We start from the raw sequence: 18,420 nt of genomic DNA, 5'->3' as shown, positions 1-18,420 counted from the left end.
AGCCCGCCGGGCCCGGCAGCCGCTCCTCAGCCCGCGGGCTCAGGCGTCTCCTGCTCGGGCCTGGGCGAGGGGCTCCTGTCGTGCCTGGAGCGATCGCATCTCTGCAAAACTGTCACAGAAAACGTCACCTGTGCGTGCCTGGAAGGGTTATTTATGAGGGCAGCGATGCTAACGGCATCTTGCTGTTTCATTTTCCGTCTGGAAAGAGAGAGAAAAAGTAGTTTTGCCACAGAGATGAAGTGGTGTGAGCGATACTTTTCTGGTTAAGTGAGAAGCTTGAGGACAAACTGAGCGCTCCATAGTTAGTACGTAAAGCATGAGTAACGCTGGAGGTGATCTGTGCTGATTCAAGATGGTTGCACGCACCGTATCTGATTTTTGCAGAGTTGTAACGTGTTAGAAGAGATGGGGGCTTTTAACAGAGCAGTAAATCCCCTAACGAACGCCCAGCTACGGAGCCGCTAGAGTCGCCTTCTATTACTTTAAGATGGAGTTGAGGAGCGGGACACTGGGCGCTGTGCAGCGGCGTAGGTTGAGAAACGCCTTTGACATTATGTCCCAGGCCACCGACTGGACTGAGCCCGTGTCTGGCCGTCAAGCAAAGCGCCAGTGTGACAAAGCACTGTCGAGCTGCGGCCGCCTCGCAGCTGGGCTTGCGCTGCTTCCCTGCAACTACCCCTTCGTGAAGGGCACTGGTTTAGGCATCGCCTTCATCGCTTTGTCAACAACACCCAATGATGTAACTAACGGAGGAAATTATTTCCATTCTCTCGCTTGTATTTTCAAAATGCATATGTACACGTATATAAATATATACTTTACATGTGCTTTAACTTTACAGCAGAGTATGAGTCTTATTTGAAGTTGGGAATCATGTTATCTTTTATAAATGTGTATGAAACTGGACTTTTAAAGTTGCTGTGGAGTGTGGCCCGTAAATTTCTTGATGCTTTGTTTGCTTTTAGTCTATTTGCTTTTAAATCGTGTTTTGTAACTTAATCATGAAAACGTTAACGGTTCTTGTTACCCACGTTTTTATTCCTAACTGGAAATACAGACTTGGGAGTTTGCATTGAAACAGAAACAGAAACATTAATGGTTGCTTCCTAAGTCTGCTGGGCAGCTGCAGTGCTACATATGAATTACTGAGCAGCTAGAAGGTAATTTACACTTACTTATCAATCTTAAATTTTAAACTATGGTCTCTGAAGTTGGCCCTTATTTTTTCACATTTATCAAGACTTTGTGTGGGTGTCTATTGCAAGTCAGACAGGTGAAGCTGTCAGGACTGCTTCATGGTTGTATTTCTCATGGGGCGCATGTTATGCACAAAGGCATCAGGTTTTTGCCGGTCATGCCTGCTAGCAAATTATAGGTAGGAAAACTTGAAATGGTTTCCTTTTGACCCTACCTTTAATAGGAAGATTTGAGAGAGGTGCCGTGTTCTGACTGCTCTTTGTCATGGTGATGTGACGCAGAATGGCAAATGTCGAACATCACCATCTAAGGTCCTGCAACTTGATCGCACGGTTTTGTAACCGCGTGGCATAATTTGGTGTGTGCCTCTGTGTTTACCTCATAATTAATAAATCCCCACCCTGCACTTAATTGGAAACGCAGACAAATTATACATATTTTTTACTGATAATAACTTGGTGGTTTATAATCTGAATTGGATATTCAGTGATTTTTAGGAAGTGAGATGTTAGGGAATATCTTAAATTGCTCTTCGGAATTTATTTCTAATAGCTAGAACAGGTATTACAATTGGCAAAATAGGATGGAAAGGAAAGCAGTGATTCTTCTACAAAATGAAGTCACAGTTTCATTACTAGGAAAGAAAACATTGGCTTATTTTCCTGAGCATTTTGATTTTCTTGACTGTTGGGTTTTGGTTTTTTTTAACAGTTGCTGTGTTTTTGCTTTGTGAGCTGCAGTAAATATGTGTGCATTTGCAGAATGCTAATTCAGAGCGGTGTAGATCAGAATATTGTGTGATGTTTAACTGGATCTCCCCGTTTCAACACTTCTATTTTTCCATTTACCATTTAAACTTAAAAAGCTCTCTGGATTCCTTCTTTCTTTCCCCCAGTACTTTTGTTAGAAATTTTTACAGCTATTAGGTGAAGACCAATATAATTTTAAAAAATTACTTCCTATATGAGCAGCTGGTAAACTTTCACTGTGAACACCGAGCATTGAACAAGGATTAAAACTTAGCAAAACTGGAGATCTGAAATGTCTTTGGTAGCAGCTACATTGGCTGAACTCATGCAACGCAGGTAGCATGTTCCATGTTCTTTACATGTCTCTCTACTTTAACATTTATAATGTAATTTTAATATTAAAATATAACTGAATCCATAGTTTGAAATTCCTTTCTGATAGTACCTGAGTACAATAAGATAAAAATTGAAATAAGCTGTCTGCACGTTGTATTTTTTCCCTTGAGTGACAGCGTCATTTCAGTTGATAATAAAGGTCCAATCATAAGATATACAGAGCAGTTAAAGCTTTCTATCTGCGCAGGTTGTTGTGATGTTTGATGGGAAAATGCTTCTCATTTTGCACAAGGAAAAGCCTTATTGCAGTCAAAGCCCTTAGGTTGTAGAGCTGAGAAGGAGAAGCTGGTGGGGAAGGGAAATCTGAATTTACGCACTCCGGAGGATGACTTACAAAACCATACGCTTGCATATGAAATAAAGCAGAAGACTGAGAAGAAGAAGGACGGTTGTGATGGTGTTGGTTACTGTTCATAACTGGTTTCTGCTGCAGGTGTGGGGAAGGAGTGGAAATGCAGGGTAGGGACTTGTAGCACCAGCAAGTGAAACACGTGTGAGAAATCCCTGAAGAGACCTCAAATACCTGTTCTGCACAGAAAGATTTTAATACATTTTTGGAACTGTTGTTTTGAGGGGGTTTTTTTCCCTCTTTTTAGGTAAGTCTGCTCTTTGTGAGAACATTTTTGTTTATAATTTGGAGATGGTATTGCAAAATGTAATTTTTAGATGACAGCTAAGTGTGTGACAAATTTCAGCACCTGCTGTTAGATTGACTGGAGTGCCTAAACAGCATGAGCGAGTGGAGACTCCTATTAATAATTCCAGGTGTGTGATTCATTGCAGTCTGATGGAGCAACTAGCTGGAAATAACTTGAGAGAAAGGACTGAGCGGTGGCTGTGGGCTAACTATAAAGATGTTGCATGAAGAGTGTTTTGTGTGAAAGTTCTCGCTTAAAACATGCCACAAGTAAACTCCATAATTATAGAAGACCTAATTGTATTAAAATGCAATCTCTTTGTATGTTTTAATGGCTGGTTGCATGCTCTCGGTCCTAATAATTTGTCATGGGTAATATCTGCTCAGTGGAAATGGAGCAGTTTTTAACTCCCTGTGTTGGTAGGAGTATACGTTTGTTTTACAAATTGAATAAAGAGGTCTTTAAAAGAATGGGGGAAAACCAAAGTTAATATTTTTTTTTCTAAGGGGTTGTGCCCTGGAGATTTTGAGCTCCTCTGGAAGGAAGATGGAATTTCCAACATCTGCGCCTGAGTCGTCATCAGTTTGTGCCAGTTCTGAGGGCAGACAGGAGTAAGCAGGCTGGTGATGAATGCTTTGAGTCCTTTATTTCCTGTAGCAGAGAGGAGAAAACTTGTTGGGAAAAATAACCTCCAACTTATTTTTTTGAAAAATTTAAACCCATTATGTTTAAGCGTGTGCTTTTTAATTATCCTTCCTTGTGTGTTTATTTTGTGTAAAGCGTAGGATTTTCTTTTTCCCTTTTCTTTCCTTTTTTCCCTAACTCAAGGTCTCTCAGGAGAGATAAAATATGAAATGTACTCCCATTAGATACATTAGTCATGGCAAATAGTTTGGCATATATGGCAAAGGCTAAACTGATACTTAATAAGAGGACATTAGGAGAAACACTGGTTTTACTGTTTCTCTTCTCCCTGTTACTGATCCAGGCTTTCCGTATTTATTTGCCTTTTAAAGTACATCTCGAAAATCTGTGTTGCTTCCCTGTGTGAGAGAGCCCTGAAAACTTGGAGAGTTTGTGTTGTAACAACTGTCACGACCCTGAATGGAGACGAAAACAAACCAGAAAGAGCTGTAGCTGTCTTAGCTGAGGAGCTTTAGCAAAACAAGGGACAGGAGCTGACAAAGCAGACTGCACGGTGTGGGTCTGGCCAGAGAATGTGGGAACTGAACCCACGTTATTAAACTCGTCCTTGTGTTTCCCATTCATCGTCTCTGAACGTTACGAAACACACAGCGAAGGAACCTCAGTTTTCTTGGAATTGTCTGGCTCTTCGCTGTGTAATTATTGAGACTTTTCTTAGAACCTCGGCTGACATTAAAATCAGGACTTAAATTGTGTGTACCAAATGTGTATGTGCATGGGGTGGGCAGGGACAGGGGCACCCGGAGGGTGCTTCACTTTTAAGTTTAGTTGGTTACAAAAAGTAACACCAGCAATGATAATTGCCTTCTCTAACATTTAATTTTCTCAACATTTAGAATATTTTTTTAAATTTAAATTATCTTTTCTGATGGAAACCAATGACCCCACCTGTACATCAGGTGTGACCCAAAGCTTAAAGATTAATCATATGGGTGTTTTTAATTAAAAAAAAATGTCTGAAAGTGTGGGGGTTTTTGTCTTTAAATCTTTAGTGTTTGTTTGGGTTTTCTTCTGTTTGTTTGTTTGTTTTTTTTAACTTTCATTTAAAACTGAACAGCTTATTGGGAGAAAAGCACAATAAAACTGAATTTAAGGCTTGAAGAAAGAGCACAGAGGTACAAAGTGGAAAGGGGTGAAAAAAAAAAAAAAAAAGAATTTAGAAGGAATGCCTTGCATGCAAACATCTCCATGTGGTCCGGCTCGTGTTATCAGTTATCAATCCTCAGTTGCCCAGAAATGTCAAAATTCTTTCACATATTTTAGTGGGGAGAGAGAGATAACAGCAGTGATATCAATTTTAGTAAAAAGTTAAATAATACATAAACACATACTTTATGAGATGCAATGTAGTAAGTGGACTTTGGACCACTTGGCAATGGAGTCCTCTTTACTGAAACTAAGTTGCCTGAGTGTTGCTCTTTTATTGGATATTAAATACTACTGTTCCCATCAATGGGAATACTGGGAAATTCGTTCTTTTGGTTTTCCTTTTAATTCAGCCTTGTCCGTTCAAGCTCTGTGCACCTAACAGTGAGTAATTAGTTATGTGTGACCTGCTCGGCTACTGCTACGCTGTGGTGATGACGCTAAAATCTTTCAGACCCCATTTGGAGGAAAGGAAAATGGAGATGGCTAAAAACCTCAACACTTTTTAGTTCTGATCCTTTATAGGGGCTGTCAAAATGGGAGGAACTAGATCATCAAATGTATATTTATACTTCATAGAGGACTGCAGAAATGTATTTAGGGTAAAAAATGGATTGTTTGCATGAAATAATAATTTTAGTCACTTTAAGATACTCCTTCAAATAGAATCTGCTTTTTCTGAAGAATAAGGTATTTTGATTATTTTTTTTTATTTTAATGAACTCCTTTGATCTGATTTGCAGCTAGGCATTTTATCAGACTGACTTTATTCCCCTGAATATACTCCCCCATTTTTACCCCCTCTTCATCCTTTGTAACATTTTATAGTTGATTTAAGGATGTAATCGCTCTGTTAGCCTCTGCCCCTCTATGTCCAGCTGCTTTCTCTTTGTCACACTAATGACCTGTCACCGTGAAGCTGTCACTTGACACACTGAGCGAAACCAGAAAACCTGCCCCTTTGGGTTTTAGAAACATTTATTAACTGTCCTGTTCTGACAACTCAAGCCTAGCCCTCTTTACAAATGCCTCTTGCCTATTTAGAAAAAATGCCAAATAAAAGCATCTGGTATTCTATTGGGAAGGGGGGCAAAAGCTTGTTTTCTTAAAGGATTAGCATTTATGAGTGCACAGGCAATTATTTTGTTGCAGGCTTACTGCATTTTTTAGGGGGGTGTGTGTGTATGTAAACTTTGAAATGTGAGTTTAACTGATAGTAGTTGTACCACAAACTACATATTTATCTCATGCACGTGTCAAACTACATTTGTTGTTAGTTTTCTGCATGTCTGTGTTGGGGGTTGAGCTGAACAAGGCAGCGAGCGGGACCAGGGTGGAGTTGTGCCGTGTGGCTGTTGCACTAAAATGATGCCATTCAGATTTGTCCTCCATCATCTCCATTGTTTAAAGATGTGCAGGTGTCTCACCATCCTTTGGAGAATGCTCCAAAGGTGCCACGAGCCCTGCCTGACTTTGGCGGTGATACGAATCTGTAGCTATACTGGTTGTGAAGGGTCATCCATCTCCTGCATAGTTTTAACTCTAAAGCCTGTGTTACATGAAATGTTAATGATGGTGACTGCTTTAAGAGGGATGGGGGAATGTTCTGCTTCATCGCTTCTTACTAGGAAAAGACAGGGACAGGATAAGGAAGCATTTAACTTCCTTGAATAATGTCTTCTGTTGGCCAGAATCAGCAGAGAAAATGGTCTTGTGAGCAGGTTATGAGCAAGCTCCCTGGCTGATTGCTGCTCACCTGGTCCCTTCCCTGGCTTACTAGCTTTTGAGGTACCAGAAGCATCCGATGTTATCTAGTCTTAGCTTTCCTCAACTTGCCATAAATCATGTGGTTTTCTGTACAGTAGGCTGCAAAGTATTAGAATTCAGGCAATGTAAAATGTTTTGAATTTGGAAGTGTCAAAATGTACAGTTTTATGCTCTGTGCCTTTTTTCCCGGAGGGAGGAGATGTGTGAGTTGGTGGTGTATGGAAGCTAGGGCCGCTTCTTTGGAAATGTGCAGGAGTTGCTCTTGCATTTTCACTTACATTTGAGTCTTTGTTTTAAGAAATAGACTTTAACTACCTCTGCAACAAGTGACTTGATGGCTGATGTTTCTTTTACTGAGGTAACAAATAATCTCCTGTGGGGTTTTACATATTGTGTAGTTGAAAAGTAGCAGTAAGCTGACCACACTCTGTTTCTGCAGTAAGAAATATTATTTTTGTCTCTGCTGATATATATGTTCTCCTCTTAGGGGAAGATGTGCTAAGTAATTTTATTAGGTTGATGACACATGCAGTTCATTATACTGACCAGCTTTTATTGTTGTCTTTTTGGCCTCTGGTTTTTTTTTTTTCAAAAATGTAAAATAAAATTGCAAAATACTTACTGAGGACAAAATGCAATATAATGCTTTATTAATATCTTTTTCACCCTGCTTTCTGCTCTGCCTTCAAGTATAGTGAGAGCAAATTAACTTCTGGTACAGAGAAGTTTGCTGCAGTCCCTGCAGAGCTGTGCATAGCTATGTGTGTTTGCGTGGTTTGCAGTCGGGATGCCACTCCAGAGATTGTCAGAGATTTCCTCTGCTCCTCCACATAAAATTCATTGTCAGAGGTTATGCACAATTCACACTGAGGATGGGATATGGAGAAAAGATAACTCTCGTTTCTTGAAACTGTAGAGAGAAATTTTAGCAAACTAGAGTGAGAATTTTTTTTTCAGCCCAAAGCTCCTCTTATCTTGCAAACTCTTCCATTAACACATCTTAACATTCACACCCCTGCTATCCATGTGCTCTGTGTCATCCATTTGTGCCCCACTCATGGCACATTCTTGTAAGGTCACCTACAGCTTTCCACCCTCCTGCCAACCAACAACCAAACATTGGGCTCTTTATTTACCATTTCATTCAAGGTCACTATTCTCTCCTGTAGCAATACCTTCTCCTCATGGTACAGACAGGGCTTACCCTTTTGCCGGCATCTTCCTGTTGACTCTTTTTGAGATGTCCCAAGAGGTTTGCCTCAGGCTACTCCTACATGCATTATGCTTAAGAAAGTGTAATTGATGTGTCTAGAGGTGAACATGTTTCTAAGTAGTACAGAAGAATAGTGGTTGACTGGGATGGTGTTTAGAGATACCTCTGTTGGCAGGATGGGCAAACAGGTTCTTAGGTAAAGTGGTGTAAACAAGGAATAAAAGTTCAGTGGTGTTTGAATCCAGGTCAACTCTTGTGTTTTCTGCACTGTTTTGGATATTATATGAACATAACTTCTCCTTTCCAGCTCCAGGAGAAGTAAAAAGTGCTAACTTCAAATTTGACAATAAAATTTGAGTTAATCACATATAAGTGATTTGGTAGATCAGGCTTCTAAAAGACAAGGGTTCATTACTGTTCAGCATAGATTTTGTAGGTTTTCTGCATTGCAAAGTAGTGAAGGATTTAATTTTCTTCTTAAAAAAAAAAAAAGGAGTAAAATGGAAATTTGCAAGGGCTAGAAGTGGTTTAGTAGGGTTTTTTTTTTAGTTCAAAGTATATCTGTGCAGAGTAAAGCAACATGTCGTATATTACATAAATGAGTTAGGTGGCCAAGACAGTTTGCTTGTCAGTGGTAAATAAGACTTAAATTCCTCTTTGGATATAGTATATATACTGTGAGACTGATCTTGAAAAGCCTTATTCATACACATGAGCATTATTTATGTGTGTAAGGATTTAGAGGATCAGATTGTATCATCTAAGTCTATAAGGCTTCATGACTATTTACTGCTTGGTTTTTTTTGAGGGGGGGGGTTGTTGTTTTTTGTTTGTTTGTTTATTTGTCAGGTCACTGGAAATCCTGCACAGAAATGTTAAGTACAGTAATTGCTAATAGGACAGACCTAATACAGTAGAAGCCAAATAAAATAATAGAAAGTTACCTTGTGTTCCAGCATTGAAACTTCTCTTTTAAAAGGGAGTATGGAGCTGTGCAGGTAGGAATATAGATCCATGCTCCTTTGTGCTTCTTAATAGCTTATTAATGGTCTGACATATTCTAAAACCAATACCCTGGGGTGTTAAAACCTCACTAGCTATAGGGATTTGTAGGATTGTAGGTAGAGAGGGGTTTACAAACAGCCCGTCAGCTCCTCTGCACAGCACTGCACTTGCAGGTGGCCATCACTTCTGTCTTCCCATTTGTGCTCAGAGGTGGAGAAGAAAGGCGGAGTCTTATATCGCTCATCTAAGTTGGCTACTTGCTTTGTTTTCCATATAAGTTCTCAGATTTGGTTTGGGGGTTTTTTTTTGTTACATTTACTGCATTTTTAAAATAGAATAACATGAAAATAACAGATACAGTTTTGTGGTATTTCCCCCTATATTCAAAGGAGCTTTTATAAATTTTCTGAAGATCCCATTTTATCCTAATCCATATGGCAACGACATAAAATATCAACAACTAAGATTACGTTCTGGATTGCTGGCATAATTTGCGGGGGAATCAACTGCAAGAGAGCCGTTTGTAGCCTTTTCTGTCCAACATACTGTCTCTTGCTGTGCATTTTGGCAGTACTTGGCACTGCTCTGTGTGTAATCTCTGGCTCTGTAGAATATAAGACCCTTTTAGGCAAAGATACGAACACACAGAAGAGAGAGACCCCACACGTTTCTTTTTGATCTCTGTTTAGTATGAGATTTTTCTTTTGTGTGTCCTTCTTTGAAGCATTAAAACCTACAGTTTTGCTTTGGCGCTTCTATAATTTCAAGCTGTATTGTGTGAAAGTTGGTAGCAGTGCTCCAAAGCCGAGGACTTGATTGGCAAGTTTTAGCTGTGAGTAAATTTTCACAGCTGATCCATAAATCCCTGACAGACCATTAGGAGCTTCAGAGCGGCTCTGGCAAGCTCCCCTACAATAATTGTAGTTTTAAGTTTGTTATATTTAGTTTTCTCACCTCTTAGCTGGATGCCAGGGGGACCTCACTAGAAGCAAACCAGATCTGTATCTACTTTTTGCTCTAAGTTGGCAGTTTGTACAAGTAGCACAGCGTGGGAGGAGGGCTTGCTGGTAGATTCCCAGTGGACAAGGCAGCGACCATCCAAGGGTGTGACTTGTGACAAATGGACCTCAGATCTGGGGTTCGACATTCCAGTAGTTCGAGGAGACTTAAGAGTACATAATTTCTCACACTCCACCTCCAGCCCCTGCTCTTAAGTAATAACAGTCAGCGAAGGAGGCAGAAAAAAATGCTTCTTCAAGCTTAAACATTATAGAGCTGTATATAACTCTGAGACAGAGAGGCAGCTCTTAATTTAAATTCCCTGAGGTAATTGTACTTATTTATCTGTAGCAAAGCTGGCGGAGTGACCATCTTTTAGGAGTGGCCACTACTCTAAGAACAGAACTGCATGGGTGGTGGTGGTGAGAGCAGCAGGCATTTCTTTGGGGTGCCAGGGTTTGACGGTGGTGATGTTGCTGGAGCAGCTGGAAGCCTGGCTTCAAGACCACATCCTCTTTAGGCTCATTGGTCTAGACGTGTGCAGTAAAACCAGTGCTATAGCGACTATATTGCATCTTTGATAAGCCCTGAGAATGCATCTTACATACTAGAACCCTCCTGGGCACCCTGTTAAAGCCAGAGGAGAGGTTCCTATTGTTCCCTTGGATTTGGATCCTGCTGGATGGGCTCTGGAAGCAAACTCAGACTTGGCTGCTTGTTTGAGTAATTAATGAATATTTTGTATGTTTCTCTCTGAAATCTGAATTGCTCTGCCAAGGATGTACTTGCCACTTGGTGGAGTCTGGTGTATCACCTTGCTGAAGGGACAAGGGGACTGTGTAGAAGGAAGGGATGTGTCTGCATGATAAACTCTTTCAAAGGGATTTTTCTTCCCCTTTCTAGAAGAGAGAAAGATAAATTTAATCTCTTTATCCTCTGCTACATAAAAGCAGCCTCTCATACCTATAACCCATGAATGATTTATTTGCACAGGAGGACAATAAAGAAGCATTATCTGAACTATTATGAAAAGGAAAAGAAGAATTAGTGGTGGTCTTTTAATTGATTTTTTTCAATTTTGTTTTTTTTTTAGACTAAGAGAAGCAGAAATTTCATTTCTGTTAAAAGCTTCTTCAAACAAAAATTCCTTCATATTAAAATCTTAATTTAGAAGGATCAGACACTTTGTTGATTAGGGTCTTGTTAGGATAAGGATAGAGTAAGTAACTATAAATAGGGATACAGTGAGTGATGATCTCACCCTACAAACTTTGTGTTGAACTTAAGCAGGAGAAGGTAAAAATATCAGCTGACAACCTTCTTGCAAGGAGGCATCTCTGATTAAAATAGAGGGATCTTCGGTAAAAGAAACAGAATTGGTCATCTCTTCAGTCCTTAGCTTTAAGTGTTTAAACTTCATTTGATGCAAGAAGTCAAGTGGAAGATGTCATTCCTGTGGTGGGAATAGAGTGGTGTCGATGCCTGGGCCAGATTTGGTATCTGACACTTAAACTAGAAATGCTAGGAGTGATAAGAGTAAATGAGCTAATTACATGTGTACAAATGAAATGCAGATCATGCTTCATCTGGAAGAAAAGACGAACCTTCTGTACAATACAGAACCTTCATCTGTATCTCATAATGGCAAAAAGTTTTTGAGTTTTCAGAACAATACAAAACTTCTAACATGAGCTGATATTGGGGTAGGATTGTGGAAAAAATACAGTAATTAAAAACACAAAATGGTGTTAAGATTCAAAACAGCAGATACGGGTTATATGGGTGTAAGCAAACTGCCTGCATCTTCCTGTATTAACCTCTGTAAACGTTGTGCTCTGCTTTATTCCCTCAAGAACTGAATGAATGGGAAGCAGGTCACTAAGAGGACAGTGTGGACCTCCTAGCTTTTGGGCAAACAGTTCACTAAGATAGTGGGCTATAGATAAGAATGGCAGGGCATCCTCGCCTAGTAATTGCTGACCAGCAGGATGTTAACTCAGACTTCCACTAACTCACATTTCATCTCCCTGGCAATTAAATTTGCAAATGCTTATTCAAAGAAGTAGCTGGAGTGAATCAGTGACCAGTATTTACACATGTAAGAAGTTTTACAGCTGGAGCCTAAGATGAATCCATAATTAAAAGCTAAACATAAGAGGGGGCGGATGAGTCTTACTGCTGATAAGCAGCAACAACAGCATTGTACTGAAATACAAGCAAGGGAATGCAACTGTGGAAGATAAGGGGAGAGTTTAGCAGGCTTGTTTTCACCGCAGAGTTAACTCAGACTTTGCCTAGCTTGTAACCATTGCAATCTCTCAAGCAAAATTAGCCTCAGTTAAAAAGGTGCTTTTAAGACAGTTGAGGATTTTGGGGAGAATCTGACCTTCACTTGGATAACTGTCACTTTGGGAAGAATATGTTGGAAAAATAATCTTGCATACTGGTTATCCTCTATTTCCACCATTCCCTGAAGGACAGAAAAGTTCTCTATGTGATGCTATTGACCAGGAGGGTTTTCAGCCCTGCCCCACTGTGAGAATGTACCAGACTGAAAAAGTGTTGGATGGGATGGGACCTGCTATGGAGAAGCTTGTGCCTGGGTTAGGTTAATCAGAGATGTGTCAGGTAGGTGAAGTGTGTGAGGGAGCCCTACCCAGAAGAAGAACCAATCTTTCTTTATATGGGGAAAAGACCATGTACTCCTCAGCTTCTTTGGGGGAACCTCGCATTATGATGGCATTAAATCAAACAACCTCCCCCCCTTCTTTCTGCAGTGTAGTTTTGGTCAAGCTGGTATCAACGTTTTCTTTTCCAGCTATTAATTAAAATGAGAATTAAGTTAAACTTATCTCAAGGTGCAAACTCAGTCGTTTGCTTTTCCCTCCTCATGAGAGAAAAAGTCCCATACTTACAGCTTTAGCAGTTGTAGGAGCTGACTGATGGGAAAACAGTAAATGTCTTTGCCTGTGTGAATGTTATTTACCTGTGAAGTGACCGGGGCAGTCAGGAGGTTCTCCAAGTTGTGGATATGTCTTTGAGAGTACAAGTAATTTGAAGAAACAAACCAGAACTTTTTCCTGCTTGAAAGGGTGCCTAGACTTATCTAGGGCTACAGCAGGATATTAATAGAACATACTGCGTTTCCTTCACATAAAAATACGAAGGGCACTTTGCTGAGAAAAAATCCTGCTGTGCCTTTCTGTCTTTGCGACCAGCTCATCACCCAGCTAAAATTAAAAGGTGAAGTCAGGCAGTTCTTGCTCTCTATTTTTAAACTGCTTCAGCATATGAATGTGAGTGTGAAATCTTTCTTTAGGCCTCTCTTAACTTAATTACCTACTTATTCAAAATATTCTCTTCTCAAATTGCTGAACTATAATTATATTCATCTTTTCTGTGGACACATTTTAGCTACTCAATGTTTGTTTAATTAGTTTTATGCTTAATTTGTAGTTCTGTAGTTATTTACAGTGATGGAAGCCTTGTGGTAAGTGTTTAAGATTTATTTTGATCTGTCAAAAAATTAGCAAGTAGATGATGTTTTTATATATCTATCTGCTCCATTTTTTTTCTTCTGGAAAATATTATGAGGAAGTGCACTTAAAAAAAAACACTAAAAAGAATTCAAACAAATAATTTTCATTTGACCTTAATAATGGAAAATGACATAATAACTGAAAATATTTTGTTACATTTCCATTTCTTCAAATCTTTTGTTCTGTGCAAGCTTATTCCTATTTTATTTTGTTTATTTGCCTTTTCTTTTGTTTGGGTGGACGGGGTGAAGTGGCCCTAGCACAGGAGGTCCCTCAGCACAGGAGATTTGTCTTTTTTTTTTTTTTTTTTCTGATTTGGATATACTGAATTCTTCTTCCTCCATTCCAGTGAATCTGTGCAAAATCCCTGTTGACCACTTTTGGAATTAAATTGGAGAAATCATGTTTTCCAGTCTCTTTGTTTCAGCCTGCAGAGGGTGTTCTTTCCTCCTTCAAACCATCATCTCCTAGTGCAGTGCCCGTAACACATCGTCCTGTTAAAACCACACTGAGAACCCGGCACTGCACCCAGAGCTACGAAGGGAAAAGGGCGTCTGTCTGTCTCTGTCCCCTGGGACATCTGTCCCTCAATTTCTTTGACTATCAGCTATTTGAAGCACATGGCTATGGGACTCCTTCCCAACTGGCCCCTTTCACAGTGAAAAGGACACTCCTGAGAGAACACAGTGTTTCTTTGCATCCTCTGTCGCAACTGGCTATTGATCCTAAACATAGTACGAAATGGAGATACGTGCTCTTTCCTTCTCAAGTGTTTTCCTGGTTCCTTTGCTTTTGTCAGCGGGAGCAACTGTGGTGTTGGAGATCCTCATAGAAACATAGAATCATAGAATGAGTTGGGTCAGAAGGGACTTTTAAAGGTCATCTAGTCCCCTTGCAATGAGCAGGGACATCTTCAACTAGATCGGGTTGCTCAGAGCCCTGTCCAGCCTGACCTTCAATGTTTCCAGAGATGGGGCCTCTACCACCTCTCTGGGCAACATATTCCAGTGTTTAACCACCCTCATTGTAAAAATCTCCCATTTTTTTAGTTTAAAACCATTCCTCCTTGTCCTATCGCTACAGGCCCTGCTAAAAGGTCTGTCTCCATCTTTGTTATAGGCCCCCTTCAAGTATTGAAAGGCCACAATAGGGTCTCCTTGGAGCCTTCTCTTCCCCAGGCTGAACAACTCCACCTCTCAGCCTTTCTTCATAAGAGGTGTTCCATCCCTCTGATCATTTTTGTGGCCTTCCTCTGGACCCACTCCAACAGGTCCCTGTCTTTCAAACAGATCTTGGGGTGTGTCTTCCCTGCAGTTTCTCATGTCTGGTCAAGCAGTGATCAGGCTGCATTGTGCTGGGTCGTTTGGGTTTTGTGAGGTTGCTGAAGCTTGGTGAGGTGATAAGTTTCAAAAGGCATTATTACCTTCAGCATCCACATACTTCTAGAGCATGCACATGGGAGTCTATATGTAGTCCTACCTTTGACAGCTAAATAAGTAAACTGCCTGCTGCAAACTGTCTTTAGGGCGGCTGGTACCTGGGGACAGCAGTAAGTGTAGCTGCATCTCCCCAGGCAAATCCCATGTGCTGTAGACTTGACTATTATACTTCCACATACCTCCCTCTCCCGCTTACCAGAAATACCGGAGATTTCGTAGGCCTGGGTGCTAGATGACAGCGCATTTGCATTGCTGGTGAGAAACATGTTGCTATTCACGGTGTTTAGTGGCAGTATAGTTAGATAGCTAGACAGGGATGTTAAGTAACACAAACCTGGAGCCACAGGCTTTTGGATGCATCTTCCCATACCAGTCTCGGTGCTAGGAACAGTGTACTTATTAATTTTTTCCAAGTTTCCACGCCCTCCTTGCCCTCTCCAGAAAACTCTTGGCAAACCATCTCTTCTGTAAATCCTTCTGCCTCAATTGGCCGCTGCCCCTCTGTTCATGCTGTCCTGTCTTGTTGCCCATTTTTTACTTCAGATTGAAAATTTGTCAGTGCAGAGATTTATGTGAGCGTTTTATGTCTCACAGACCCTGTATTCTTTCAGAAGTGAAAAGTTGCATTTTAAGACTTAAATACGGATGTGATATTCACATAGACAATGGGATTTTTTATAAGGCAAATTGTGTTCATAGATTTTCTTCTTTCCAACTGGAGACTGTAGTCCAATATTAGAAATGCTACACTAATGGCACCTGCAGAACTGCTGCCGTCAACTTTGTCTGCATCTTCTGCTGCTGTTTAGCTTTCCAAACTGATAGTTTTTGAATGTTTGTTTTTGTAAATGAACATAGATATAGTGCATTAGTGAAACAAATGCTTGTCAAAAGCTTCTTGACAAAATCAATGGGTTTTAATGGTGTTCACGTACTTCTGTGAAATGAAGCCTGAAGAATTTGTCCTCTGGAATCTTACATTATGTTTTGTCCATTGGAAAGGAAACACCTGACAGCATTAAGCTATTAGAAGGTTTTCCAGTCATGGCATGTGGCCATTATGTATATATTAACCCACAGTAGGAGATTTGGACAGCTTTGATTTAGTAGTGCTCAGCTGTTCAGTATAAACTGGACATCAGCACAGCAGTTACCTTTGAAATTGATTGAAGAGTACTGAGAGGGAAAGGAGAATTTTATCAGTATGGTGCAAATCCAGTAGAGTTGCTAATTGTAGTTCTAGATAATCTTAAAAGTGTATTTCTCAAGGTGGCCAAAGGAACTACTTTGTAATTGCTACACCTGTTTAAAAATCTCTTACCAGCTTTGTCTCATTTTAACGCAGACACTTTAAATTCTCTAATGTACTTTTCAATAATTGGATTAAATAACTGGAGAACTAGAAACATATCTGGCTTTTAGCAGCTTAAGCATTTATACATTTGTTTGAATGCTGCAGAATTTACATGAACAGATTTATTAAGTGAGCTAAACATACAGTTTTAAAACTAGACTATAAAAATTCTTACATTTTCTTCATATTGTGGCTTTAAATAGTTTTGATAGTAGACTTTATCTGAAGAATTCAAAGCATCCTCATTTTTATTTGCAAAAATGGTATATGAAAGGTATTTATTTAAGTGGGTAATAAAACTAAAGAGCCAGGTCACAAAGCGGTGTTCACTAAAACATACAAAAATAATACAAAGATTCCTGTCATGTGATCTGATAATGAAACTAGAGGAAATAATTTTATTGTGTAGCATATCACACAGGTGGAATAGAAAACATCTATCACAACATTAGTAATAACAATGTATGTAATATATCAACATTTTTATATGCACATGTGTTTTTTTGTATATGTGTGTATGTTTATGCACTTATATACAGTTTTATTTATTTAAGGAACTCCTATTTCAGAGAGCATTCACAACTTTAGCTATTAATACTGCTAACCTTTCCCAATGTATAAATACCCCATTGTGGTCTCCCTTACAGCTGCTGTGTCCTCCAAAAAGACCTGTGCTTCTTTAACCAGGAAATTGTGTAAAAGTGGCATTGGGACGTGTGATAAACTATATTGTCCGAAAGGTCCGTTGGTTTCTTACCACAGTTCTGGGGTAGTCTGGGTCAAAGCATTGATATGATGGAAACTGTCTTTCTATTTTCAGGCCATGATTTTAAAAACAAACCGACCTGAAAAAAACGAACCGTTCCAAATTCTCTGCAGTGCTTTGGCTTTTCTGTCGGCTGAGGTTTCAGATTATTGCATGGCCCATGGCATGACCTAACTTTTACAGTAACTTCTACAAGGTACTCATTCTATAGGATTTACCACATTCCTAGTAAATCTGGGATGAGTTTAGCCTGACCTGAATGTTTGGAGGGTTGGGGATTGTGGAAGAGTTGAGAATGTTGTATGTGCATGGCTTTGTACAGAGAGTGTGAGTGTATGTATGCATATGTATTTATGTGTATATACATATACATAAATTGCTTTCTTGAGCTGTGGATAATAACCCTGTTGCATATCTCCTTAGGAATCCTGAAGTCTTGAAAGTAAAATGGGAATGGCTGCCTGGAAGAGCCAGTCCAGAGTTTTCATTTGCTGAGCTCTCCACAGGTTGCCCTGTCAAGGGCTTGGTTTTCTCTTCCTGGAAAAAAAATACCTCAAGAAGCACGGTGGGATGTGACGGCCCAGGGCTATCTGTAAAGGGGATCCACTGTGAAACTCAACTGCTGTGTGTTGTTGACCCTTGTTGGCTTTCAGCCATGGAGCAAGTTTCACAGAAATGGATCTAAGTGCTGTTGTGTAAACCTTGCTTGGTGTGTCAGAAGTGGTGCTAGTCCCTTGCTGGCAAGGAGCGTGTCTGGCTTCTCTTGCAGTGCGAGGGAGTCCTGCAGCGCATGCATCATGGGCCAGAAATAATGTAGGATGCTGGGCATTCCTTTTGGAAAAGTGGGTGGCTAAAGGCAACTAAAGGTTACTAAAGGCAACTGTGACTATAGGAAACACAATGTTTGGCTGGCTGAGTTGCTCTGTGGTGCATTCTTTGGGCAGCATGTCTCTTCAGCTGACCACGAGCAGTTTTTTCTGCCTGTAACAGCACAGGAATAACGTATAGCACAGAAATATCCTATAGCCCCTGTGACTGCAATGGCTCTGTTTGCTGTCAGTCTGTCCCACCCACTCACTGAGCTGTTTGGGGCAGTGAACTTAAAATTTCTTTGTTGCTGTCAAATGCTGTCACAATTTTGAATTTTGCTGCATATCTGATAGAAGTTGCTACCAACCAGTCACTGGGGAATCTTCAAATCGCCTTGCTGGTCCTGGAGAGCTCTATCCCAGTGTGGTTTCTCTGAGCTAAGTAATCCATCACAAGAATGGATTTAGCAAGACGATTTATCAGTGGAGATTTGCATTGGTATATAATTGGTTAAGGATGTAAGCTGAAATTCAAATTTGTACTTAGATATGGGTTTTTATTTAAAACAATATGCTACTTAGGATTTCAGTAACATATTTTACAAATCACTCTTCAGAGCTCTTTCTGGAGCTCAAACAGTTATGTTATAAATGAAGAATGGATTCAGGAGGCTTCACAGTATTAGTGATTATCTTGT

General features: G+C 40.0%; 1 protein-coding gene across 1 annotated transcript in view; it reads left to right on the top strand.

Moving 5' to 3' along the window:
- Positions 1-487: 487 nt before the first annotated feature.
- LOC104531378 (RNA-binding protein 20) overlaps positions 488-18,420 on the top strand; it is a gene marked incomplete at its 3' end in the record, with an annotated part of 99,886 nt that continues 81,953 nt past the window's right edge. Inside the window, exon 1 of the mRNA XM_029087042.1 lies at positions 488-739. Within this exon, the coding sequence (XP_028942875.1) occupies positions 488-739 (252 nt within the window). The remainder of the gene's footprint in view (positions 740-18,420) is intronic.

This window comes from Antrostomus carolinensis, unplaced genomic scaffold (genome assembly GCF_000700745.2).
Source record: "Antrostomus carolinensis isolate BGI_N321 unplaced genomic scaffold, ASM70074v2 scaffold12579, whole genome shotgun sequence".
Taxonomy (NCBI): domain Eukaryota; kingdom Metazoa; phylum Chordata; class Aves; order Caprimulgiformes; family Caprimulgidae; genus Antrostomus; species Antrostomus carolinensis.
This window is presented reverse-complemented; position numbering and strand designations above follow the sequence as displayed.